General features: G+C 53.5%; 10 protein-coding genes across 10 annotated transcripts; 4 read left to right on the forward strand and 6 right to left on the reverse strand.

Annotated features, from left to right (window-relative positions):
- Positions 1 to 1,925: 1,925 nt before the first annotated feature.
- On the reverse strand, positions 1,926 to 3,737 carry BDP81DRAFT_314326 (uncharacterized protein; the record flags this gene model as incomplete). The annotated part of the gene is made up of 3 exons (XM_060583987.1): positions 1,926 to 2,720; positions 2,782 to 3,082; positions 3,187 to 3,737. 3 exons carry the CDS (start codon positions 3,735 to 3,737, stop codon positions 1,926 to 1,928), a joined length of 1,647 nt encoding a protein of 548 aa, XP_060447518.1.
- A 1,209-nt stretch (positions 3,738 to 4,946) lies between these two features.
- Positions 4,947 to 6,383, forward strand: BDP81DRAFT_422962 (DASH complex subunit Spc34). The gene is made up of 2 exons (XM_060590038.1): positions 4,947 to 5,463; positions 5,562 to 6,383. Exons 1-2 carry the CDS (start codon positions 5,399 to 5,401, stop codon positions 6,307 to 6,309), a joined length of 813 nt encoding a protein of 270 aa, XP_060447519.1. The 5' UTR covers positions 4,947 to 5,398; the 3' UTR covers positions 6,310 to 6,383.
- An 82-nt stretch (positions 6,384 to 6,465) lies between these two features.
- On the reverse strand, positions 6,466 to 7,221 carry BDP81DRAFT_459524 (DSBA-like thioredoxin domain-containing protein; the record flags this gene model as incomplete). The annotated part of the gene is made up of 2 exons (XM_060593551.1): positions 6,466 to 7,110; positions 7,174 to 7,221. 2 exons carry the CDS (start codon positions 7,219 to 7,221, stop codon positions 6,466 to 6,468), a joined length of 693 nt encoding a protein of 230 aa, XP_060447520.1.
- Positions 7,222 to 7,847: 626 nt separating this feature from the next.
- Positions 7,848 to 8,927, reverse strand: BDP81DRAFT_314646 (uncharacterized protein; the record flags this gene model as incomplete). Its single annotated transcript, XM_060584015.1, has 1 exon — positions 7,848 to 8,927. The coding sequence occupies one exon, from the start codon at positions 8,925 to 8,927 to the stop codon at positions 7,848 to 7,850; it is 1,080 nt and encodes a 359-aa protein (XP_060447521.1).
- Positions 8,928 to 9,246: 319 nt separating this feature from the next.
- BDP81DRAFT_422965 (DNA replication regulator SLD2) lies at positions 9,247 to 10,916 on the forward strand. The gene is made up of 2 exons (XM_060590039.1): positions 9,247 to 9,446; positions 9,502 to 10,916. The coding sequence occupies exons 1-2, from the start codon at positions 9,305 to 9,307 to the stop codon at positions 10,800 to 10,802; spliced, it is 1,443 nt and encodes a 480-aa protein (XP_060447522.1). The 5' UTR covers positions 9,247 to 9,304; the 3' UTR covers positions 10,803 to 10,916.
- On the reverse strand, positions 10,904 to 12,112 carry BDP81DRAFT_422966 (uncharacterized protein). Its single transcript, XM_060590040.1, has one exon. The coding sequence runs from the start codon at positions 11,904 to 11,906 to the stop codon at positions 10,965 to 10,967; it is 942 nt and encodes a 313-aa protein (XP_060447523.1). The 5' UTR covers positions 11,907 to 12,112; the 3' UTR covers positions 10,904 to 10,964.
- Positions 12,113 to 12,388: 276 nt separating this feature from the next.
- On the reverse strand, positions 12,389 to 14,779 carry BDP81DRAFT_345042 (uncharacterized protein). The gene is made up of 3 exons (XM_060586082.1): positions 14,485 to 14,779; positions 13,531 to 14,122; positions 12,389 to 13,469 (listed from the first exon to the last, which is right to left on the reverse strand). Exons 1-3 carry the CDS (start codon positions 14,616 to 14,618, stop codon positions 12,675 to 12,677), a joined length of 1,521 nt encoding a protein of 506 aa, XP_060447524.1. The 5' UTR covers positions 14,619 to 14,779; the 3' UTR covers positions 12,389 to 12,674.
- Positions 14,780 to 15,303: 524 nt separating this feature from the next.
- BDP81DRAFT_422968 (major facilitator superfamily transporter) lies at positions 15,304 to 17,562 on the forward strand. The gene is made up of 7 exons (XM_060590041.1): positions 15,304 to 15,436; positions 15,524 to 15,722; positions 15,831 to 16,140; positions 16,220 to 16,526; positions 16,598 to 16,909; positions 16,963 to 17,034; positions 17,088 to 17,562. Exons 1-7 carry the CDS (start codon positions 15,321 to 15,323, stop codon positions 17,242 to 17,244), a joined length of 1,473 nt encoding a protein of 490 aa, XP_060447525.1. The 5' UTR covers positions 15,304 to 15,320; the 3' UTR covers positions 17,245 to 17,562.
- A 57-nt stretch (positions 17,563 to 17,619) lies between these two features.
- On the reverse strand, positions 17,620 to 19,367 carry BDP81DRAFT_315125 (alkaline phosphatase; the record flags this gene model as incomplete). Its single annotated transcript, XM_060584061.1, has 5 exons — positions 17,620 to 18,407; positions 18,464 to 18,748; positions 18,837 to 18,953; positions 19,013 to 19,112; positions 19,170 to 19,367. The coding sequence occupies 5 exons, from the start codon at positions 19,365 to 19,367 to the stop codon at positions 17,620 to 17,622; spliced, it is 1,488 nt and encodes a 495-aa protein (XP_060447526.1).
- Positions 19,368 to 21,783: 2,416 nt separating this feature from the next.
- On the forward strand, positions 21,784 to 23,654 carry BDP81DRAFT_392315 (uncharacterized protein; the record flags this gene model as incomplete). The annotated part of the gene is made up of 3 exons (XM_060587691.1): positions 21,784 to 21,875; positions 21,929 to 22,000; positions 22,055 to 23,654. 3 exons carry the CDS (start codon positions 21,784 to 21,786, stop codon positions 23,652 to 23,654), a joined length of 1,764 nt encoding a protein of 587 aa, XP_060447527.1.
- Positions 23,655 to 24,033: the final 379 nt, after the last annotated feature.

The following is a 24,033-nucleotide window of genomic DNA, read 5'->3' on the forward strand; positions in this document are numbered from 1 at the left end:
CTAACAGACGAGTGTCATGCCACTGCTTAAATAAGGGGGAATACCTGAAATGATTCGAGCAGGTCATCCAAGCGGGAAACAGAAAAACCGAGCCAGGCTGAGTTTCACAAACTGGGCACATGTCAAGCCCAAGCAATTTGATTTGAACAAGTACATTTTTACACACGGATAGACATGGGTCCCGACATGAATGAATGGATCCCCGTTGGGCATGCGTGTTTTCGCTGGCATCGTCGTTTCCCAGCCGATTTTTATCAGGGTCCACCATTCATCGACAGGGGCAAGCCGCAAAGCCGCAGCTTGCAGGCGAGGAAAAAAAGACAAGGCCCACTACCCGCCACTCGGTGAGTCATTGCGATAAGGTAGGCTCCACTCACACACAGAATGGACCCCCCCAATCGGCCCGCTGCCCGCTGCCCGTCTGCGTTTCGGTGAGTGACTTCACCGAGGGGAAACATCACCAGTGTGGTCAACATGAGCTTCACGCAACGGGTTGTAGGTCTGCACCCCAATTTTACTGTGCGTATGTGCCTGAAATCGAGTACTTCAGCGTATCTGTAACATTATACATGTATGAAGAGACTCTTTACCTCTACTGCATTCCTCCCTTCTTACTACATTTCGATGGTTCGTTGGAAACTACGCGTCGCAAATGCAACCCCAAGACAAATGGATGTGATCTACGACTGATATCCTCTTCAATCAGTCATGATTTTATGGTTGTACGTTACTTCTGTTTTGATCGATCTGGACCAAAAGTCATAGACGTGTTCCGTTTCCAATGGTGTTTTCCCCACTCTAGCTGCACCTACTCTTGTTGAATATTTCACTACAGAACGAGCAGCCTATACATTAGATCTGGCTGCAAGACTCCATTGCTTTCTCTTGCCAACCGTTGGCGTCAAAACTTGGTATTGTAGGTCGTGATGGTCCTTTTGACGTACCTATGCCAGCGCAGACTAATGGATCACAGTTTGCTATCAAATCACAGCCGACCCATTACGCACTCAATACCAAGAATCATTCCTCGTTCTGGTTATATTCAATGCCGAAGACTCATGACTCGGGAAGAAAAAACCGTCGGATGGTATGCCTTCTGCACTTGTAACCGGAACCTCCTGCACACCACTTATGGAGATATAGAGAAATGCAGAGACTCATGAAACACGATATTGCAATCCACAACAATCTTCTGCAATCGCTGGAGAACACTTTTCTGCCTTGCCTAAATCAAAGGTCCCTAGCACATTTACCCGCCTTTTATATCCTCAGAAGGCTATCTCTGACACACCTGCCTGAACTTGGACAGAAAACGTAGCACATCAATCCCTATATAACATACTGTCCGTGGATGCGGCATACCTCACCTCGAAAGGAGATGCCCCATCTCAACCCCAGAATAAGCACCAGACAGCCTGCGAGGCTCTATACCCGATGAACCACCACCACCACCCTCTCAACAACAACAACAACAACAACAACAACAAGCACCTGGGGCAGAGGCCGCAGAGGCCCCAACTAGAACTGTAAAGTCTCCTGTTCTATTTCGGGATTCAAGTTTGAAGCCTCGATCGGTCGGACCATTGTTGTTTTTCCAACTTGTTTTGTCTCTTTCTGTTGACGAACTCGTAGTAATGTGTATGGGGATTTTTGAATGCAGCCTCAACGCCAGGATGACTAGGTCCTCGTTGCTGGATAGGATGTACTCTGTCAGCACGATCTTCTGAAACGATAATTCATAAGCAGCTAGGGACGCTGGCCTGTAAGCCTTGTATGGAAACTGATGCCATCATCAAGGGAATAGCCATTGTATCATGAAAGTGCCTGCTATATGCGGTAACAATGAGAGGGTATCATTCTATAAAACTACCTGCACCAACCAAACCAAAAAAACAAAAAAACAAAAAAAACCCTCATTTCCACACCTACAAAGTCGCATTCCTCACAATCCCATTCTCCGTATACAAATAAGGCGGCGTCTCAGGCGGACTCCGCCCATTCCGATACAACCACAACCTCGAAAGCTCCTTCACCTTGACAGTCTTCTTCCTATGCCGTCCCTTGACATGCTCCCCATGGAACTCAACCTCATTGTTGACATCCCTCCCCAGATACGCAACCTCAAACGCCTCGCGCGCGTTGGCTCCAGCATCACCCTGCCTACCAACCTGAATCTCACTCTCCATAAACTCGCTCTCCTCCGCGGCACCAATGAACTCGCCCGTCTCCGGGTCCTTTGCGAGGGGAAACATGCCGTCGAGGTAATGCTGACAGAACTGGTGCCCACCCCGCTCCGAGGCCCTTACGAACAACCGCCCGATGAAGCGCGGCATGCTGTGGTCCGCCGTGAGGGAGGTGCAGAAGTGCAAGACGCCCCAGATGGCTACAAAGTCTGTTGTATGGGCGTAGTGCTCGACGTGGCCGATGGCGCGGTCTAGTGCGGCCGTGGAGGATCGAGAGGAAATGGACGACGACTCTTTGGGGATGCTGGGGGTGCGTGGATTGCTGTTTTCGTTTTTGCTTCCGGTGCTGTGGCTGGAGACGAGGCGCTGTTGACCGCTGTTGGCGATTGGTGATATGGGACTGCTCACGAAGTCGCCGTGGGTTATGCTGGTTGTCGTCAAGGTCATGGCGGCTGGGTTGCTTTGTGCGAGGGCCTGGGACATTGCGTGACGATGGGGGTTGTTGAAGTGGTTTGCGGCATTGCCAAAGGTGTACACCTGGGGGTTTGTCAAAAAAAATTAAATTTGTTGTTATACAGCATATATGGTTATCACCTACTTCGAGTTTGGCAAGAAGATCTTGTGGCAGTTCTTGCAAAAGCCAGTCGAGAACGAGACCACCTTCAATGCCTCCCTGCGAATGCAAGACAAAGACAACCTTGGAGTATTGCGGGTTGTAGAGCGTTTCCTTGACAATCCGATAGCACATCCGTACATCGTAGGTCGCGTACCCCAAGTTTCGCTGGATCAAACATTCGACGACATCGAAGAGGATTCCCGAGGTCTGGTTGTGAATACCGAGGATTGGCCGCTTAAAGGTGAGAGCAAGTCTGTTCAAGTTGTTCTTCATCCAGTGGTCCCTGATGCAGTGTTAGTCAGTCTGTTTGATGCCCTCCATATGAGTCCTTAAACATGCATATTGAAATGCACTGAGGACATATAATGATGGCTGATCACAACTTACCCTACGGCAACCCCATTCAAAAAGATCCATTTCTCGTGAGCGTGCTCCGGTAGCTCTGGTGCGTACTTGGGGTCCGAGGTGTAGGTGAGGGTCGGCCCATTCAGCAACAAGCATAGCAGATAGTTGACGGCGAAGAAGGCACCGAAGGCGAGGCCGGCGCTCCAAATAGGCAACAAGACGGCAAACGGTAATGCCAGAATGAATGCAATTTGCAAAACGCAGAGAAAGAGATGCATTCCCACGCAAAAGATGTTTTGCCTTGTGAAAGCCAACTCATCGAGGTCCCCCGAATCGGCTGGGGTTATAGGCCATACGATCCATGGAAGAGCCCAGATGTACTGGAAAAAGTAGTAAATGTCCCATGCGAGCAGCTTCCATGGAAAATCGGTGTAAGAGTAGCTGATGACGGAGCTGCCTCCCACCTGGGAGCCGAGAAACTGTGTCGAACCCATCCTCTGTCTATGCAGCTCGGTCCGTTTCTGTTGTCGTGATCGATACCGCACCGCGAACCTGTCGCCCAAACCTGGGATGGAGAAGAGGCCGGCGGCCATGATGATGGGTATGGCTAGGACGATATAGAGCCAAGAATAGCCAGAAGGCGAAAGTGAGAATGACAGAGAGGGTGATGACAGGAAAGGAATGTGGTCAAGTGACCAGCGGGAGATGGACGGTGGGTGCTCACGCGGCATTATATCGTGGGGAAGTAGATGGAGATGGAGGGCGGCGCCGGTCAGACAAACGAACAAACTTCCAACCACACACTAGAGATCCTAGTTCCCCCTCGTAGCGGTCGTTAGCATTTCATGGGGAAAAGGGTAAGACATTTTTCTGCTCCAGAAAAGAAGTAGAGACACAAGCAGACCCAAGGTGCAGGGCTGAGTTGGTCTGAACCCGGGCCGGGATAGACGACGGCGTCCTTCTTGGCTGGTCACTCGACCAGGGGGGGGGGGCACTCGCCAATTAGGGGGGTCGGTCGCAGCGGCTAGGGCGCCACTCCGCTGCCTGCTCTTCTCTCTGTTGCCTTACAGGTCGACAATCCGGTGTGGTTTTGGGGGCTGAGATGGGGGGTGCGAATAAGCGAATATGCGATGCAGTCAGATCCAGGCTGTGCACCAAGAAACCGAAAGCATGCCATCGGTATAGTACGAGGCTCTGCGATGTTGACAGATTACACGAGGAGAGGCCAGTGACGGTTACGCCGTTGGAGTTGCAAACAGAAAATGACAAGAATTCAGAGAAAGCAACTATGCCTTGCGTTGGGGCTGTTTGAGGTGCATGTGGGCGTCTTACAGGCTGCAGTAACAAGAGTGCACCACAAGCGCCAACAGCCCTTTGAAGGAGAGCCAGCAGACGCGCATAGGACCCAATAAGAGTGCTCATCTGTCGTCATTTCTGACGTTGCATGCCCAGCTAATCGGCACGTTCAACCCGATAGAGTCACAACCTCGAGGGTCCAAGCCGCTTATTGCGACCCTCACCCGGCGAGGCAACAGGCAGCCTTGAATGTCGAATGTGTTTGGGACGGAATGATAGCCTCGTGAATAATGCCCAAGGTCTGACCGTTCGTTCTTGGGGAAGTGTCAAAGTGAGTGGCTGGATGTCGATCTGGCAGACACCGAGCTGAGCTGTTCGGGTCCTACCGCGTGCAGCCATACATCACCAAAAGTCCAGGTGAATTGACTTCTTACTTCCTTGTCCATCAAGTGATTCAAGCGCGGGAAAGACATGGAGAGGCTTGGCTGTCGGATTTGACGCAGTTGGTCTTGTTAATCTTTCGACAGCATCGTATGCCTTCGTACTGCCTTCCAACGAGGAGATGCCTTGAGCATCAGCAGAATCATCGGTCTCAGCCATAGCCTGATATTCGAAGGCTCAATTTCACCGAAATAATGCGTGACTCTGGTCTTCCTGAGGATGTAGTGATTAGAAGTATCGCAGCTGTTGAAGAGTTGCTGCGTGTGATGGGAAGTTGACGCCCAGACTGGGGATTTTGGGATGAACAAGAAATGGTCCGTGCACCAAGCAACGTCGCGGGACAAACAGCTCCTTCTCCAACTGGGGAAACAAATCATGTGTTTGGTGGGGCAGTTTGTTGACATTGAACCTCCAAATCCCACGTCAACATCCCGCAGCTGTCAAAGTGACAACTCGAATCTCAACGCCTAGAGAGCGCAACATCCTTACATAGGAACTCTCAAAACACGATATCACCATGTCAATGCTCGCCGTCCACCTCGAGCAGATCGCCATCTCCTGCGAGGGCATCGACTCGCTCCCGTACGCACCTCCCACGCCCACCACAGCCCCCCCCCTCCTCAAGATACCCTCACTTTTTCCCGTCCAAGACATTTACGCTAACACACAAACACGCACAGCTTCCCACCCCCCAAAATCTTCACAAACGCAATGCTCTACAACACCGACATCACCTCCCTAATCCGCGACACCGAAGCCCACGAACGCGCCCTCTTCTCCGTACCCCCACCCCCACCACCGCCAACAACATCCTCCTCCTCCTCACAAACGCAAGACGCCGCGAAACCCACCACCTCCCGCCGCCAAACCGTCTTCAACGTCGCCTCGGGCGAAGTCACGACCGGCCCACCACCAGGAACCTCCCGCGCAGCAGGCGGCAGCGGCCTAGGCGGACCCCGCCGCCACATCGCCGTCTCCGCCGTCCTCGGAGGCGATCTCCACGCCCAGCTGCGCCGCGGCGAGCGCCAGGCCGCCAGCAAGGGGGGCGACGTCGATGTCGAGGTGCTCTTGCAGGGCGCGACGAAACTGTGCGGCGTGTATGCTCTCCCTGGCGCGCTCGAGCGGATCCCGCAGCTGAGGTCGCGGTACGCGCACCAGACGAATACGCTGGCGTACTACGAGGCCAAGGTTGCTGAGAACCAGGCTGCGGTGGAGAGGATGAATAAGGATCACTGGATGGGGGAGGGCGACGACGAGCAGTTTGATGACGAGGAGGATGAGGAGGAGGTGGTGGGCGAGGATGTCATGACGGAAGAGGATTTGCGGGCCGAGGAGGAGTTTGTGAGGGAGCTTGATAAGAAGAAGCGGGAGCTGCAGCAGCGGTTGCGGGCGATGGAGAAGGATCTGGGGGCGTTGTTGAATATGTGAGGGGGAACAGGAGAGAGATATTAAACGAGGGCGTTTCTACCACGGTTGTTTTACGAAATGATACCCCCCCCCCCCCCAAAATTCAAACAAACTCCATCATGACCCAAGGTATCTTACACTCGATACAATTCTTCCCGTGTGCATGCCACGAGAACCTCAACACGAAAGCCCATCCTGCCCACCCGCCGCCCTCCCACCCCTCTCCCTCGCCGCAACAATCTGCCCCAAAAACTCACCCACCTCCTGCGCGCCCCCAACCTCATACTTATCCTCAATCACAAAGTGTGGCACCCCCCTCACACCCATCCGATACGCATCCTCCACCTGCTTATCAACCTCCTCCCCTCCCTTGCCCTCCTGAAGCCACCTCCTCACCTCATCCCTCTCCAACCCCCCTCGTACCGCCGCGTCGACAATCATATCCCAGCTCGTCACATCCCCGTCCTCCTCGAAATAACTCTTCATAATCGAATCCATCACCGCGTTCTCCACCTCGGGACCTTTCGACTTGGCCAGCTGGATCGTCCGGTGCGCGTCCCGCGTTTGCCCAATCTTGCCGCCAAACGTGAAATTGAAACCCTCGGCGGCGCCCAGCTTCTTCATGCGCGCGTGCATCATCTCCAGCCTGTCGGCGCCGAAGCGCGCCGCCATGCGCTCGTTGACGGGAACGCCTTTGGGGGGCGCCGTCGGGTCGAGGTAGTAGGCTTGCCATGTCACGTTGAAGGTGTCGTCCTTGCCGTTGGGGTACGTCTTTTTGTACAGGTCAATCGCCCTGTTCAGACGGGCTTTGCCGAGGTAGCACTGCGTTTGACGTTAGCGATGTCGGTTTGGCATACGAATTCTAGGTCGGAGAGTTTCTCTTACAAAGGGGCAGACGGGGTCTGATATGACTTTGATGTTAATGGTGGCCATCTTGCTTGCTTGACGTGCGGCGTTCATTCGCTCCCAAACTTGTTAATCGACGAGGAGAATATGGATACACAGACAGACGTGGTTGAATAAGGTTTATCATTGAGGAATATGGGGATCAAGACGTCAAATATGTCGTTAAATCGGCCTCGGCGTCGAATACGGCGGGACTCCGCCGAAACTGGCCGACTTTTAGTTGATTACCAATCAACCCCGGAGCCCGATCCGACCGGAATCTCTTAGTTAAAGGCCGGCGGGATTCCTCCATGTCGAGCGAGCTTACCCGTCTCTTCATCAGCAAAAAGGAGCCCACATCCGCCATTATTCAGCCGTGCAAAATCGGCGAAGGCAGGTCTGGGAAGGTTCCGATTGCGTTCGGCACTCTGCATTTCGGCACTTGATTTGTTACGTTGCATTCATGATTCGTGGAGTCTATTGCGCCCCTTGTCCTTTCCACCGCCGAGGGGCCTGCCGCCTTTGCAAGTTGCAAGCTAATAAAGCACAGGCCCATTCCAAAGCTTGTATTCTCTGTCATCGCTGCGCAAAATAATTCCGCAAAAGGATCCGCCGCAAATACGTGTAAAGCCAGGGCCGGGGGTATCATTATGTTCGAGTCGTACTCCTAGGGCTTAACCAATGGAATATCGTTCTGTCGCCTCTCGTAGTCTCTGGTCATTCCGTGACCGACGCGATTCGTAAGGCTGCCTGCGATACCTTCGTCGCTCGTCTCTCCTCCATGTTGAAGGATAAATACTGTTGGCGCTTGTGGACGATTCTCCACGATTGGCTGCGCTGGGACTCTGTGACCGTCGCCGCTTAGGTGCAACATCCGGATATTGTACAGCGCGATCCCAGCTTTCGAGCGACATGTAGGGGCTTCTCAGCCACGCTCTAAGCTCATGAAGCAGCAGTCGTGTGTTCTCTCTGCCCAGGAACTCTTGAATAAGCTCCTCGGCTTGGCCCATGCTGCCTTGCATATCGACCGTCTTCAAGATAGCGATGATGTACTCGAGCAGGAACTCGGCGTTGTTGGCTCTGCGACGTCGGACTGGGTCGGTATCTTGTGGCCGTGCATCATTGTCGGGCGAAAGGAACTCAAAGACCTGTAGTTCGCGCCGGAGAAAAGTACGCGCGCGCGAGACAAGCTCTGTATCGGAGGCAAACATTTGCGGAGTCAAGTCTCTGTATCTTGATATCCGGTTCGAGCCCACATGTAGCGAGTACAACTGATGTCGATAGACATGTCTTCGGCGGGTGATTGCCTCATCTTGCGATGGGTTGAGTCGAGTCGTCGAAGGCGCATGTGGCCGTGACCGCCGTGGGCGAGTTTGGGAGTAATACCGCCTCGTCTGCTGACTAGAAGAAGCATGCGCTGCGGCTTCAGCCTTATCCGAGGGTCTTTCTGGGGCCTTGAAGGTTTTCCATTGCTTTCGGTCGTCGCTAAACTCGTAGCGGACCTCCTTGATCTCAGTTTTACATAGCGGACATGTTATTTGTCGTTCTAGCCATGTCGCGAGGCAGAGGAAGTCGAAATTGTGGTGGTGGCAGGGTTGCGCCTCACAGCCTTCGGTGATCTCCTCGAGGCAAATGACGCAACAGTCTTGAAGATCCCTCGGTCGGGTGTTGATCTCCTGCAGCGTGGTCTGCAAGACGACGGAATGAATATCTCGTGGACTCGAGTTGTCGCTGGATGTCGCTTCGGCAGACATGCCACAGGTGCAGAGCGTGCCCAAGAGAAGGAAAGTGGTGTATGACGGAGGAAGAAGACGATGTCGCTCAGTCACTTCAGTGGTGTAACAGCTGGTTAATCAGCAAGGACGCAGCTTGAACTCCGATAAGATAACGGGTGTGGTGGGGCAGTCCTTATGGCGGTACGTACCTAAAGTGCTGCTGGGCGACCGTGGATCTTTCGTGTTTAGTGTTTTCCCCTGTCGCGTCGCAACCGCGTTTGCTTCCCTCCACCTTGAAATCCACCCTGGACATCTTCAACTACGTACCTCAACCCAAACCACTTACTCAACCTTAATTTTGTGCTTTCTCCAATCTTCAATGACGTAGATACATCTTGGCCAGCGACTGCCTCACAATGGACGACCCAACAAAGGCAGAGTATGAGCTCCAGTCACAGACACTACGTGCCGAACTAAAGACGTGGGAAACCTCCTGGGCAAAGTCCCACGATGGAAAGAAGCCGGGCAGAGACGATATCAAGTGTAACGCTGATATAGGTGAGCATTGTCTTCCCTCAAGCACACAACTGATCAAAGACTGACAGATGATCAGCGCAAAAGTACAAGCAATACAACAAAGTCCGCGATATCCTTTCGGGAAAAGTTCCTCCACCTTCAAAAGAAGTCCCGAGACCGAAGAAGCAGGACGAAATCCCTCCTCTTGCCAGAACTCCGTCGAAGAAACACAAGCACACTGAGACGCCCTCGAAGAGAAGAACGAATCCCGAAGATGTCGGCCTCACCACCACCCCTTCGATCTCCAGAACCCTCTTTAGCCCTGTAGCCCCAAGGTCAATTGGACCTACACCACAGCGCGATGGCCGTGTACTAGGACTGTTCGACCTGATGGTAGAGCGTGAACTCGGCACACCGTCAAGAAAGAATATGAATATCAACACCTCTGCTGATGCCAGAGTGATGACGACACCGCGAAAACGTGCAACGCCCATGGACGAGGAGGACGATGCGAAGTTTGGGCGGACGCCAATGTCCACGGGCAAACGACAAATGCTAGACAGCTTCATGACACCCCTGAAGAACAAAGCTGTTCCTGCAGCAGACGCCAAAACACCTACAACTGTTTCAAAGCTTCAGTTCAGCACCCCGTCCTTTCTTAAAAGACATACCCAACCACCACCAAGCAAGAGCGAAGACTTTGCAGCGCCACCACTCCGACTGCCTCGGAAGCCGTTGGTCCGTGGCCTCAGCGCCATCGTGGCAAGTCTTAGAAAAGTGGAAGAAGATAACCTGGACAACGAAGATGAACTCGAAGCTCTGCGGGAGGCAGAAGGGGAAGTTATGCAGCCGAAAGTACATCCGAAGCCGAAAGCGGATATTCTCGCTGCAGACAGTCGGGTCAACCTACCCCTGGGAGGATTTGACGAAGAGGCTCTTTACGACAGTCCTGATGAAGAGCAGGTGGGACGTGATGGAATGCCATTGAGGATATTCAAGAAGAAGGGGCAGAAACGAACTACGAGGAGATCCAACATGAAGCCTGTCCACGTCAAACGGCCATCTGCCCCCGCCGAGGAAGAGAATCAACAAGAAGGCGACGAAGAAGAAGAAGTTGTGCCCAAAACACAAAACAGTGGCGATCCAGAGGACGATTATGATGAGCTCGCGGGCTCGGGCTCAGACTCGGAGTTTGACGAATCGGCACCCAAGGCCAAGTCCACGAAGAAGAAGGAAGAAAAGAAGACTGAGAAGAAAACAGAGAAAGAGGGGACGGTCAAGAAGGCTGTCAGAAAGGTGAACGCGATGGCGCACACAAACTTCCGGCGATTGAAACTGAAGAACAACGGCGCGAAAGGCGGAACCGGATACAACAGCAAGTTCAGAAGACGACGCTGAGTCGACATTTGCATTGCAAGGCGTTTACATGGAAAACGATATCCCATTTCACAGTCCTGATGAATACATGCCCACAATAACATATCATTATCATGAACTACCCTTGAGCACGTCATCTGTGTTTGTTGTTTATTCGTTACATATCTTCACAGGTTTTGCATATCAGACAACTTTGCACCACGACAGTAAACGAGCCCCTAATCGCCGCATCAAGACAGTGAAGTAGAAGGTCGCAAAGTCGCAGCTGATAGCAACCATGAGCCATGATAACCCGGCCGAGAAAACGACACGGTTGACGAGGAACCGATCTTGCTGCAGCATTTCCGCAGGAATGTCGCCTTCCTTCTCGCTTAGCCATTCCGTCTCAGTCCAAAGAGCATCTTCAGTACCATCACACATCTGCAGCTCTACGAATTTGTCAATCAGGCCTTGTCCACGATCAATATGTCGTTGAAGCCGTCTCAAGCAACAGTACGACGATCCGCGCCGCGCCACGGGCATGGTTCCCTCTCCTTTACAAACAACCACCGGCACCTCCCCCTCGATCTTCTCGCGATACCCTTCTCCATCGGTTTCTATGGCATCCACCAGGCATAGGAGCCGTTTATAGTCCTTGAGCACTTTCCAAAGCCAGCAAAACGCCAACGCCACCTGCAGCAGCATATTCCTAGCCACATCAGACCCCTCGAGATCCGTCATCTGCGCAGCGCAACAATTCCGCAATGCCTGCTGCCGATTCAGCACCTCACGACAGGATCGCATTCGCGGAGGCGGCGATTTGTACAAGGACGGATTCCACTTGTCCGTCTTTTCCTGCGCGTGGTCTTCCTGGTGCCATCGTTCCTGCCAGAAGGCGTTCCAGAAGCTGGAGAGGGTCTCGGAAGCTGTTTGTGCCAAGGGAAATGCTCGGAGAAGCTTCGCGCGCCAGACGGATGGCCAGTCTGTCACGAGGAGGGTGAAGAGAATAAACCCGATGACGTCGCTGACGAGGAATCTCGGTGAGGGGGTGTACCCGTGCAGGATACTCATGATGTCGACGTGGAGGTCGGTGAAGCGGCGCTTGAGGCCTCGCCTTTTTGGGGGACTGGAGGGCTGGGTTTCCATCGCTGTGTGTTGATCGGGAGGTTCTTTCCTTCCAATATGTGAGTCTACTGCTCGTGTTTTAGCCGCTGCGGCATGGGATCTTGGCCTTTTTCACATGCGATTTTGTTTCTTGATCATCTTTGCACAGCTACCGCAGCCATCTCAGCTTAACCCACACAGTGAGCTGCGCCAAGTCCAACAGAGGCCATGCGCTGGCATTATTTTCCCTGAGTTGCAAATCATGAGGGGTTTCCCTTTTCGAATCTCACTCGCCTGCGAGCCGCGAGCTAGGAGTGGCCGGTTAGCTCTCTGGGAATGATTGCCTGTCGTCTGATGTAAGACGGTGCCCACATGTAAGCGCTTATCCCGACCCCTTGGTACCAACAGCTGCAAATGTGTTTTCTAGCGAGACGATCTGGTTCGTCTAGAGAACGAAAGGATCTGGGTCATCCTCAATGATCACGTGGCTTGATTGAGTGTAAGAACGTCCTTGGTAGGCAGCGCGAGTCTATGTTTACCGTATGGTGGTCAGTACAAGCAGCCAATACTTGTTTGGGGACTTTGGTTTTGCGAGGGTATCGTTATGACTGGCTGCCTTACCTATCGCCAACTCAAATTACTCAACCAGTCTTGATGCTCGGGCACAAAAAAAAAACCACCATGAAGATGTCGCAAATCCAGCGCCCACCACAGGACTATCAGTCATGCCCTGGCATGTATCGCCTTTACCTGTGATGTTGCCAGATAGATGAATACTTTTCAGATCGTTTTTGTACTACATCTCCAAGTCTATCGTACCTCCAGCGGTGCTTCAATCGTATTCACAATAGGACCCTTCTCACCCTCCTTCCCAGCTCCATTCGCCGCCTCACCTCCCGAAGCAAGCTTATCCCCTGCCTCCGCATTCAGCCTCACCCACATCTCCTTCCTCAACTCCAGCCCGTCCATAAACACCCGAAACCAAGACGGATCATACACCGGCAGCGCCCTGCCCACCCCATTCTCCGGCTCGCCCGCAAGCTCCCTCACCATCTCAAAATACTCCTCAAAGTGCGGGTGCACAAGCGAGAACCGAATATCATCCCCCTTCTCCTTCACCCTCTCCGCCTCCCACCTCGCCTGCTCCTCCTTGGACGGCAACTTTGCCCGTCCAGCCAGCACGCGCGCCGCGAGAACGGCCTGCCACTCGAATATCTTGAATGTCAGCCCCGCCGCCACAGCGCCGATGAAGAGCAGCGAAGGGTCGGCGTGGTAGATTACGTGCTGGTAGAGCCCTACGACACGGTTGTTGCGCAGCGAGACGGAGGGGAGGAAGGGGAGGGTCCATGTGAAGCCTGTTGCGAGGACAATGTTATCGACTTCTGACACGAAGGTGCCGTCTTGGAAGTGCACTGTTCTTGTGGAGGCGTCGATGCGGGCGATTGTGGCGCGGCGCGAGATGCAAGGGTGGTTGAAGGCGCCGTCGCCGAAATAGAGGTTTGCTTTGCGGCCGTTTACGACGGAGTAGATGGGAAGTTTTGCTGTCTTGACGAGGTCGATTGAGATGTCTGCGCCTGAGACGGAGGCGCCTACTACGATGACGCGCTGGGTTTTTCAATTTTAGTTCTTTGATCGGCTGACGAGAGTTTTAGCAGGCTATGTTTACCTTGTCGCGGAACTGTTCTCGTCCGCGAAAGTGCTTGCTGTGAATCACGCTCCCCGGCCGAGCCTTTTCAAACTCCTCGAGGCCCTCGATGTGAGGGACGTACGGGACCCAGTAGTGCCCCGTCGCAACGACGACGGCATCAAAGTATTCTACCCACCAGTCGTCCCCTTCGTCGTCTTCTTTCCTGAGAGTAAGCTTCCACTCGTCCCCAACCTTCTCAGCGCGCTCGACCGTGGTGCGGTAGGAAACGAAATCCTGGTAGCCGTTGCGGTTGACCAAGCCCTGAACAAAGTCCCGCACCACGGTCCAGTGTCGAAAGGGTGTCTCGGGCCCGTGCAGGGCAATCGAGTTTTCGGTACGCTGTTCGGGTAGGGATTCTTCGGAGAAAGACATGGGGATGGCGTCGACGTTGGTTTCGAGGTAGGGGTAGATTCCGGACTCGGTGAAGCGCGGCGGGGCCGCGGCCGAGCCGGCCTGGGATTTCGGCGTCCGGGAGGGGAGAGTTTCTGGGATCGGAAGGGGTTGGTCGGCGGTCCGGGCGGCTAGGGAGGAGAGGTTTGTCAGGTTTGGTGGTGGTGTTTGGTCGCCGACCCTGTGGTGACGGAAGGTGTTAGTGCATGTCTTTGAGGTTCCCATCTTCTAGTTTAACCCCGGTATCATATTCATTCCGTCTCATCGCTTGCCAACTCTTCTACGCCCAGGCTGCCAGATCCTGTGACATTGATAACGCGGTTCATTGGCTGCAGGAACTGACCATCTGCTTCAGCGATCTAAGGTACATAACGTACCAGAGCTCCATCAGGGTTCTAATTGTCCCTGGTTCTGTTCCATTGTATTTCACCAGGGAACAGCTTGAACCATCAAAGGTACTTCAATGAGCTCCATATGAGTACAACCAACCCCGCGCAACAGTCCAATGGCAACAACTTGCGACGAACAAGAAGAAGTACTCACCAGCATCCGCCCGCTGCCTCTCGACGCTCAAACACACGAATGACGTCGAATGTCTTCTCCCGTGCCAGGGCGTCGATGGTGATGGCCCCGGCCGGCCCCGCGCCGATGACGGCAACTCGTTTGACTGCACCCATTCCTCAGAGAGTCGCTTCTTTTCCGAACGTTCTACTAAATCTTCAACGTAGACTAGTAGAGAGGGTATCACAGTCTTTCAATGGAAGAACGAGAAGGAAGAAAGAGCAGGATACGCGACAGTCGATCCAGCGCGCGAGAGTGTGCGAATCCTCTCACTTTTTTAGCTGCCCTCCCGAGAGTTTGGGAGCGGCTTGCAGCGGACGGATGGAGGGGTTCAGAGGGGAACAGGGGTGGACCCCACTACCGGATTACCAGACAGTCCAATCATGTCGTCGTAAACTGCCTGACTGGGTAGTCGGGCAGGGGTGCCGGTGCTGTCCGTGGTGGTGGAAAGTCGATTTGGTCATCTTAGCGCCCGATGGCGTTATCGTGCGAGGAAACGTTGTCTCCCGTCACCCGTCACAAGCATGTGCTGTTATCGATAACGCTTATCTGTGAATGCCGGCCAGATGAGGTAGGAGACCATCAAGGTGCGAGCACTTACATCACGAACCCTGAATTTCTTGAGGGCATTCGTAGAGAATGTGGGGGAAACATGGGTAGATGGTCCAGGGCTGGCTGGGATCGTGAGAGTCTGATGGAGAACCTGGATGGTCAGATATATGAGACAAAAGCATTTGAACATGGCATTTCAGCCGAATCTTATGGCCAATGTTGGTCGTCTCTTCTTTGGTGCAAGGTACTTGCCGTGATCGACTACCATGAATTCTCCGACAGATGATAAGATGGTGTGCACCACGCCGACGGACCGATCCGTCGTGGCATCCGAGGACAAGCTGGAATGGGATATTGATGAGGAGCGAAGGGCCAAGAGGAAGTAAGACCCCCCGCTCCTCAGTGATACCAAGATTTAAGCTTAAATGTAGCTTTAATGGTGAGTGAGGCTAACTTGCTGTGATTCCAGAATCGACATGACGGTGCTCCCTCTCCTCGTCTTGGGTCTACTCATGTTCCAGCTCGACCGCATGAACCTAGCCTCAGCACTTACAGCCGGCTTCGCGAAAGACATCGACGTCAGTCAAGACACAATCAATCTGGGAAACCAGCTCATGTTCATGGGCACCGTCGTCTTGGAGATTCCATGTAATCTACTCTTACAAAGGGTACGTCCCCCATAATCAAGTCCATACTGCTCTCACTCTCTCTTTGCAATTTCATATTCAAGCCTTCACTTCAAAAGTTGGCATTATGCTAAACCCCGATCCCAACAGTTTGGCCCCCGCAAATGGATATCCTTACAAGTCCTCCTCTTCGGCACCGTCGCCACGCTCCAAGTCCTCGTCAAGAACCGCGCAGGCTTCCTCGCGATCCGTCTCATGCTCGGCCTCGCCGAGGCCGGATACATACCCGGATCAATGTACACCCTGTCAAACTGGTACTCCAAACACGAGCTGGCCAAGCGCATCGCCGTCTTCATGTTTGGGCAGTTTGGCGGCAACGCCCTGAGTCCGCTCCTTGCTTCTGGGATACTAAAGTTGGCGGGGAAAGGCGGATTGACAGGCTGGCAGTGGCTTTTCTTAAGTGAGTGCTGGACCTGCTTCTCCTTTCTTTTGTTCTTTAGTCCGTTTGGTTTACGGACTCTTCTGATGGGTTGTCGTAGTTGAGGGCCTGGCGACTCTAGTTGTTGCCATGATGCTCATCTTCCTCCTGCCTGGATCACCCGACACGCCGAAACCCCTGGGAAGTCCAGGCCTCATTCGATTTTCGACGAGACAACAAGAAATTCTACGACAGAGAATGCAAATTGAGGAGCCTGGGAAAAGTGATGGAGTACACGGTATCGAGATTCCCTGGGCACTCGTCTGGAAGACAGTCAAGCACTACAAGAGATGGCCGCACTACGTTTCCACCTTTTGCGTCTTTTCGACGTGGTCGCCGCTGACGACGTATACCCCTTCCATCATCATGTAAGTCATCCCTCTTCCTCTCTCTCTCTCTTTACAGACGATCAAAGACGGCAATCTAAACTGCTTCCAAGGGCCCTCGGTTTCGACCGCATCAGCGCAAACGCCCTAGCCGCGGTTGGCGCGTCTCTCGCCATGGCTGTGGTCTTTGCCTTTGCCATGCTGAGTGATCGGTCCAATAAGAGAGGATCGACGGTACTGCTGGGACATGTGTGCTACCTGACGATACTCGTGGTGGCTCGGACCGTGCATCCACACGTCGGGAAGTGGTCGAGATGGGGGCTGTGGACGGCTATCAACGCTTTTGCTGTGTGCTACCATCCGGCGCATAATACCTGGCTGCAGGTCAACTGCCGTGATCCCCGAGAGCGCAGCATCGGCATCGCGTAAGTTGCCATTTAATCTTGAGGTATCTAGCAGAAGCTGACAGGCGAGGAAGCATGTGGGTCATGTCAGCCATTAGTGGTTTGATGGTGGGATCTCAGTATTTCAGGGGTAACGATCTGCCTTTGTAAGTTTCTTCCCGTCAATTCACTACAGCTTTGACTGATGGATTTGTGATAGCTACGACAAAGGTCTTTTGACGATGATTATTATGGTCTCAATCGGCATGGCCTTTGCCTTGCTGCAGGAAGCTGTCTACTTGGTGCATAACAGGCGCGTGGCGCAAGGCAAACACAGACCCAAGGACGGGTCTGAGCCTTACGTATACGTCCTCTGAAGGAGTTTATCGAGCAATATGTGGCGTTTGAATCGCAAGATGGGGATTGTCATGATACGGTGGGAGAAGACGAGTACCATATTTTTAGAAGGCGTTTGGCGAGCTGTATCTAGAGACAAGAAGCCGAATAACGATAGACTTACGGCTCAGCGTATACCTGGTAGCCATATTAAGCCTGTGTCATGATGATATAAAGCATTCTGCTTGACCAAATTTCAAGCGAGATGTGGGAGAAACCACAGCGGGCATAGGCAGTCACTAGCATGTCCAACGTATTGTCCGTTGGGTTTAAATGTGTTCCGGAAGAGATGAATGTACCAGAAACTAGTATTCGACTTTGTCCCGATCGGCCTCAATATCTTTGAACGCTTCAGCCTAGTGAGAATGGCCATGTCCATGAATATGCTCATCAGACCGTCGGCTCAAATCCCGCTTCCCGACCCATTCCGTGCCATTAGCCCTCAGCAACGCCGTAACTTGTCCCATGTCAACGCCAAGAACCGTTTCAATGTACTTTGGCAACTCGGTATTATCCCAGTTCCCAGCCATGTCACCCTTAATAGCAATACCATTCTCACCAGCACCGTAGCCGTACAGCGTGATATCGGAAGCGGTATGCCCCCCCGTAGACCAGTTCACACCAGCACGACTAGCCAACAGATTCCCCAGCTCCGAACTCAGCGAGCCAGCGGCAAGGAGAGTATTCACCTCGGCGTCCGTGGCATCAGCAAGCCCGTACTCGGGCAGAATCTCACTCACGAGAAAAGCCTTCTTATCAGAGCCGGTGTACGCATCCCACACGTCCATAAGAAACTCAGTCGAGGCGTTGACCTTGGCCAGTGGAAGGGGATTGAAGCCGTTGAGCGTCAGACCGCCGCACTCGTGGTCGGCAGCCGACACGAGCAGGGTGTCCGGGTGCTCGTCGATCCACTCCCGGACGAAGCCCATGACCTCGTTGTAGTGGATCGTGTCGAAGAGGTGGGCGGCCGGGTCGTTGGCGTGGCCTGCGTGGTCGATGCGCGAGGCTTCGATCATGAGGAAGTAACCCTCTTCTTTGCAGTGAGTGTCACGGTGGAGGGAGTTGAGAGCCGTCTCGACCATTTCTAGGAGGGAGGGTTCTTGTGAGGGTTGGCGGGAGCGGTCGATTTCGTACATCATCTGGCCTTGGGTGTGTTAGTATCTAGGTCTCCGCCGTAAAGGTAAGAGTTGTCGAAGTTACCATCATTGAAGAGACCAATATAAGGAAGATGAATGTCGCCGAGACCCTTGTCGAGAGCGTCAAAAGCCGAACGGTTCTGCATCACATGGTATCCGTTCTCTTGAGCGAAGCCAAAGAGGTCAATCTCATCGCTCCGGCAAGAGGAAGAGTCGGACTCGGGCTTAAAGTAGCACCGGCCACCTCCGAGGAGAATGTCGGCGACGGGGCCGAGCGGATGCCCGTAGCCGATCTCGTGCTCAGCGATCTTGGCGTACGAGTTGCGATCGGCAACGTGAGCCGCGTAGCCTGGATGCCTATCAGTGGTGTTTATCGATCGTGGGGTCTTACATGACAAATGAGGGGGGTTTTTCCTTTTGGCGGTGGGTTTACTTACACGCGGGGGTGGCGTGGTTGATGGTGCTGGTGACGACCAGGCCCGTCTTCATGCCCGCGAGCTTGGCGGCCTCGAGGATGGAACCGACGGGCTCGCCGGCGGGGTTGACGCCGATGGCTGTCGTGTGTGTGTTTGTGTTAGTGAAAGACCGTCGAGTTCTCACGAGGCCCGCGTACCGTTGTTGTAAGACTTCACACCGCAAGCAAAGGCGGTTCCAGAGGCGGCGGAGTCCGTGATAAGGTTGTCGCTGGAGAGAGTGCGAACGTTGCCGAGGACCTTTGAATACTGTCAGTGCCGATGAATAGCATGGAAGTCTATGTATTCTCAACGTACCATCTTATCAGCAGCAAGCTGGAAGCTCACAGGTGCTTTGGGATTTTGACCATTCTGGAGCAACGAAACATAGTCTCTTGCCATGGTCTGAGAGGCGGGACCATATCCATCTGGCACGATGTAGATGAAGTTCTTGACATCGGGGAGCGACAGAACAGACTTTGCCAAGGCGGCAATGACCACGGCTGAAGAACGCATCTTGGAAGTAATTGCTACGATGAATGGATCATGGAGATTCGAGAGAAGCCATCAAGGTTGCAGTCATCATTTTGGTTCTTATAACTCTTCATCTTCAAATTTCTTGGCCTGCTTCTACGCGTTGTAGTATCTTTCGTCGTGTTCTGTGCCGCCTGCAGCCGTCGTTGCGGCGTACATACTTGGCATGACGGATCATATTCAATAGTGTCTCGATGGTTTTGGTGTGCGTATTACAATGCGATATCACTAGCCCTGGAAGGAGCTGCCATGCATTTGGTAGTGCGCTACGGCTCGAAGCTCATCAGGAGGATAAACACGAATGATTCCGTCACCTGCTGCGGATGTTTCGCAGCGTTCCTGAGGGCCAAGACGCCGTGGTGCCCGGGGTACGGCTTGGCGGTGGGAGTGTGATCCCCGCTTGTCCCAATAGATGCTACGCGATGGGCAACGTGCTGCCCGTGACAGAGGTAGGGAAGCATATTCCAACGACTTTGAACCCCCGGTCTTTGCCTTGGCTTTGGAGACGAGAGGGGAAGGTGGCACGACATTGGCAGCCCACGTGCTTTGGGCAATCATACTGTGATAAGACTTTGAACAGCTGCACAATCTCATCTGCTTGGATGATGGAATACTATTAATCTACCTCGCGCTCGACTTTGGGAAACCTTGGAGGAAAGCTGCGAGGAAAGGCAGGTTGAGGCCAGCAGCCAGGAGAGGACGTGGGAGTGAGTTACCAGGGTTATACGCAAAACTAAGGCGTACGTACATGGGCCTTTTCTTGGTCAACCTTTGTGAATTTCTTCATGGAGACGAAACATAGTTAAGTGAGGATGCACCAATGTCTTGAAAGTGGTGAGTCTCGATAGTAGAGAGTGACGTAGACCCAAGATGCTCAGTAAAAGGTCTCGGTCGCGAGACTGTCGGCAGGCGACAGTCACAATGACGACGGACATCGGAAGTCAGAACACTGGTTGAACATGAGCCAATCTGTGACTCGGCTTCGTATGGTATCTGTCCAGGACTCAGGACCGTCATGGCATGAGACTCGGTCGAAACAAGCCACCAGGCAGGAGGTGTTTGTGGCTGACCCGTTGAAGTGTCATGAAGGTTGACAACATGACGTAAGAACCGAAGAGATTATACGGAAACTAGAAGGCTTGAAGACCTCACCGATTGTGAGAAGCAGCCGACTTATGAATAAGAGTGAATGAGTGAGTGAGTAGCAGTGAGGAGGGTGAGTGAGTGTGAGCGAGTGAGAGTGAGTGAGTCGTTTTATTAGACTGAGGCGACGAGTGAAGCTTGGGCCAGGCGTGCACCGTTTGGTCTCCACATTGCTCCAGGTGGTGTAAGCGCCGCCCCAATGATTGGCTGCTGTTGCACGGGAAGACTACAGGGATCCTCCAAGCTGCCAATAATAGCTTCCCGCGCGTCTGCAATCGCCCTCTCCAGAAACAAAGACGCAGACACAAAACCACAAGGACACCAAGAACCAAGAAAACCCCTTCTCATTTCATAATTAGTCCATAGTGACCCGTTCCTCTCACCAGAGACCTCGTATCGACGTTGTTTTTCCTTGTGAGAGGCGCTTAAGCAAACCATTTCTGCCCGCCCACCGCTACTGCTACTGCTACTGCTACGGCTACGGTGCGTGGGTACTACCCAGTCTCGCGGCAATGGCATCTCGGCCCCGGCAACCTTGCGAGGGACTCCATGAGCTAGGCTCTAGGTAATCGGTCTTTTGCTTGGCCACCAATTAAACATCCGATTACTCCCCCGGCTGCAAGTAGGAAAGATATGCAAGGCATTGGACGACGTCGTCCCCAAGTTGCCGGGCCCTCATCTAAAGCTGGGGGCTCCATATCCAACCTTGGCCAGACCCAGCAGACTAAAAGTGTTTCGAATGCCTTCACAGCCCGGCGTGTTGAATGGGCCACAACAAGGTTGAGAGTTCTAGACCCTTGGACCGCTTCTTGTTCTTACCTTGCCGTCAGGTCCAGTCATACAAGATGGAGCCTGCATCCTCCCGACGAGTTGTCGAGCACACCCCGTCATACAATCATTTCCTTCGCCTATCCGCAGTGGTTTCGAGTCATATTGACGTCTTTCTCTCTCTTTCTCTCCTTTCTCTTCCGTCTTTTCTCGTGTTTTGTTTCTCAGTTCCTTTCTCCACGTCGTCATTCCTTGTCCTTTGTTGCCTTTTCCTACTCTGTTCCCAGTCTCTGTTGATCGTCGCCTTTGTGTGCCTAGACGCCAGAACTGTACCCGCTCTCTTTCAACCATCTTTGGCTTGCCTGCGAGCGAGGCAACGCGCGGTATCGATACCAATTCTTATTCATAATATTCTTCCTACCCTGTGGAGAGAGCGAGTCCGAGTCAATATCTCTTCACAAAAGGCCGCTCACTACAGAACACCACAATGCTCCCCAGTCTACGCATAGCAGATGTCGTGCTGCTCCTCCTGATCACCCAGACCGCGCAGGCCGGCCCATTAAGACGTGGTGAGAGGTAGTGAGTATGCCCCATATCAGGACCCATTTACGTCCACTAACAAAATTTCACAGTTTCCGGAGGGAGTGGAACACAACCTACAGTCAAAACGTTGCTGCTTCATCAGACAGTCTATCATCCTCAACGTACAGCCCCACTACCTCTCTTGTCTCTCAGAAGCAACACTTACACAAACTTAGAGAACCAAGCAGCTCTGTTGCCCCGCCGGTAACACAGCAAGACCAAGATGGGACCACGCCGACCCCAATCTTCGTCACCCTCGACGGCTCGTCAACGAGGACCTCGGCCGCAACAACACAGCCTGTGGACCAGAGTCCTTCTACGACACCGGTCGAGTCTACCGTAGAGACGCAGACGATACCGACCACAACCTCGGCGGTCTTTCTGCCTCCCATGGACAGCACCATCTCCCTGCCGCCCTACCTCACCTCCGGCTTCCAGAATGTGTCGTCCGTAGTACCTGGTAACACGGCCTCTGCTTCAGCCAGTGTCTCGGAGAGTCTAACAGTCACTCCACATCTCGGCGGACCTCCAAGTGCTTCCTCTTCCGCTTCCCCCGGTACACCGCTGCAGTCTTCCCTCTCATTCTCGTTTCCCGTCCCAGGAGAGACCTCAGTAGCAGAGTCACAAACCACAGCTGAAGTCCCCCCTTCATCACATGCTTCCACAACACCCACCACAGCATCAACAACCCTCCCAAACCCCCAACCCTCTCCAGAAACCCCCTCCTCCCTCCCAACAACCACGTCCTCACCCCCCTCATCAACACTCCAACCCCAACCGCAAGTAACAGGAACACCAAACAACCAAGTCCCCACAATCCGCACCTCCACCCCATCCGCAACAGCAACAATCTCCCCCGCCGTGGCCGCCAACAACCTCGCCTCCGCAAAGACCTTCAACACCCTCTTCGCCTCGCTAACAGAGCAATCCGCCTGCACGGCCGGCCAAATCGCCTGCGTCAAGGGCAACGTCGGCATCTGCGGAGCCAACGGCGGCGCCTTCGCGGTACAGAGTTGCGGGGCGGGGACCTCGTGCTTCGCGCTGCCGATGACGACGACTGAGGGCGTGATTGTCGGGTGTTATGATCCCCAGGTCGCGAGCCAGATCCTGGGCACGCCGGTCTCTGCGTCTGCTTCTGTGCCTGGTTCGACGACGTCTACGACTGCCACTGCGGTCCCGGCGCCGCCGTCGGCGTCTTCTGACCTCGGGTACGAGACTACTGTCACGATCACGCCTACCGTGATCGCGACGTATACCATCTCGGTGACCGCAACAGGTGCCCCAGGAACAACATCCGCAGGTCAGGCCTCGGGCTTCACGACGACCGTGGTCGTTACCCAGACCGTGGCCCCGGCTCCCGCGCCGTCGTCGACATCAGCAGAAGGAGAAGATCCAACCACGTCGACGTCTACCCATAAAACGCGCACCTCAACAGTGGAAGAAGAGACCTCCAAGACTGTACACTCCAGCACAGCCAAATCCACCAACATAGAGTCATCAGTCGCAGAGACCACAACAACAAAAGCAGCAAGCTCAACAACCAAAGCAAGCACCCCCGTGACATTAACGGGAACGTTTACCGACACCCTCATCGTGAACCCCATCCCGACGGACGCCCCCTCCGCCGCCGCGGACGCGCCGAGCCCGATTACTACGCCGAAACCTCTTTCGATGCCGGCCGTCGGTGCTCAGCAGGGTGTGTCCGTCTTGACGGTGTTTGTGACTGTGACCGAGAAAGAGAAGGAGACTGTCACTATTACGGTGACTAGGAGCTGAAGAGGATGCCATCAGGAGGAGGTTGCCAGTCAAACATGTGTGCCATCAAATTTACATACCTAATCTTGGGCCGGGGGAAATAGCGTTGTTTTATTTTCGCGTTTAGCACTTTGTTCACTCACAATATAGAAAGAATACTTCATCGTTATAGTGTCTCTATTAATTGATCATGATTTGATCATCCTGTAAAGCTCGAAATCGTATCCCCTTTGCTATGCGTTTTGTCTATCTTTCCAGTGCCTCCAAGTGTTGCCTCTTCCTTAGGTAGGATTCAAGACAAAGAATGCCCGAGAGCTCTGCGCTCTGTCGCGCAAAGATGCAAATGTACCGTAAACCACATCAATGCCGGCCCAGAATCTGTACGCCTAGTCTATCTCAT

This window comes from Colletotrichum phormii (genome assembly GCF_030913505.1).
Source record: "Colletotrichum phormii strain CBS 102054 chromosome Unknown BDP81scaffold_6, whole genome shotgun sequence".
Taxonomy (NCBI): Eukaryota; Fungi; Ascomycota; class Sordariomycetes; order Glomerellales; family Glomerellaceae; genus Colletotrichum; species Colletotrichum phormii.

Excerpts from the sequence above, each read along its gene's own strand:
- BDP81DRAFT_422962 (XM_060590038.1), top strand. The coding sequence starts at position 5,399 with ATGTCAATGCTCGCCGTCCACCTCGAGCAGATCGCCATCTCCTGCGAG. Across the intron at positions 5,464-5,561 it reads GAGGGCATCGACTCGCTCCC|CTTCCCACCCCCCAAAATCT; the intron begins GTACGCACCTCC and ends AAACACGCACAG.
- BDP81DRAFT_422965 (XM_060590039.1), top strand. The coding sequence starts at position 9,305 with ATGGACGACCCAACAAAGGCAGAGTATGAGCTCCAGTCACAGACACTA. Across the intron at positions 9,447-9,501 it reads CAAGTGTAACGCTGATATAG|CGCAAAAGTACAAGCAATAC; the intron begins GTGAGCATTGTC and ends ACAGATGATCAG.
- BDP81DRAFT_422966 (XM_060590040.1), bottom strand. The coding sequence starts at position 11,906 with ATGGAAACCCAGCCCTCCAGTCCCCCAAAAAGGCGAGGCCTCAAGCGC.
- BDP81DRAFT_345042 (XM_060586082.1), bottom strand. The coding sequence starts at position 14,618 with ATGGGTGCAGTCAAACGAGTTGCCGTCATCGGCGCGGGGCCGGCCGGG. Across the intron at positions 14,123-14,484 it reads GAGGCAGCGGGCGGATGCTG|GGTCGGCGACCAAACACCAC; the intron begins GTGAGTACTTCT and ends CCGTCACCACAG. Across the intron at positions 13,470-13,530 it reads GAGAACAGTTCCGCGACAAG|CGCGTCATCGTAGTAGGCGC; the intron begins GTAAACATAGCC and ends TGAAAAACCCAG.
- BDP81DRAFT_422968 (XM_060590041.1), top strand. The coding sequence starts at position 15,321 with ATGAATTCTCCGACAGATGATAAGATGGTGTGCACCACGCCGACGGAC. Across the intron at positions 15,723-15,830 it reads GTAATCTACTCTTACAAAGG|TTTGGCCCCCGCAAATGGAT; the intron begins GTACGTCCCCCA and ends CGATCCCAACAG. Across the intron at positions 16,141-16,219 it reads CTGGCAGTGGCTTTTCTTAA|TTGAGGGCCTGGCGACTCTA; the intron begins GTGAGTGCTGGA and ends GGGTTGTCGTAG.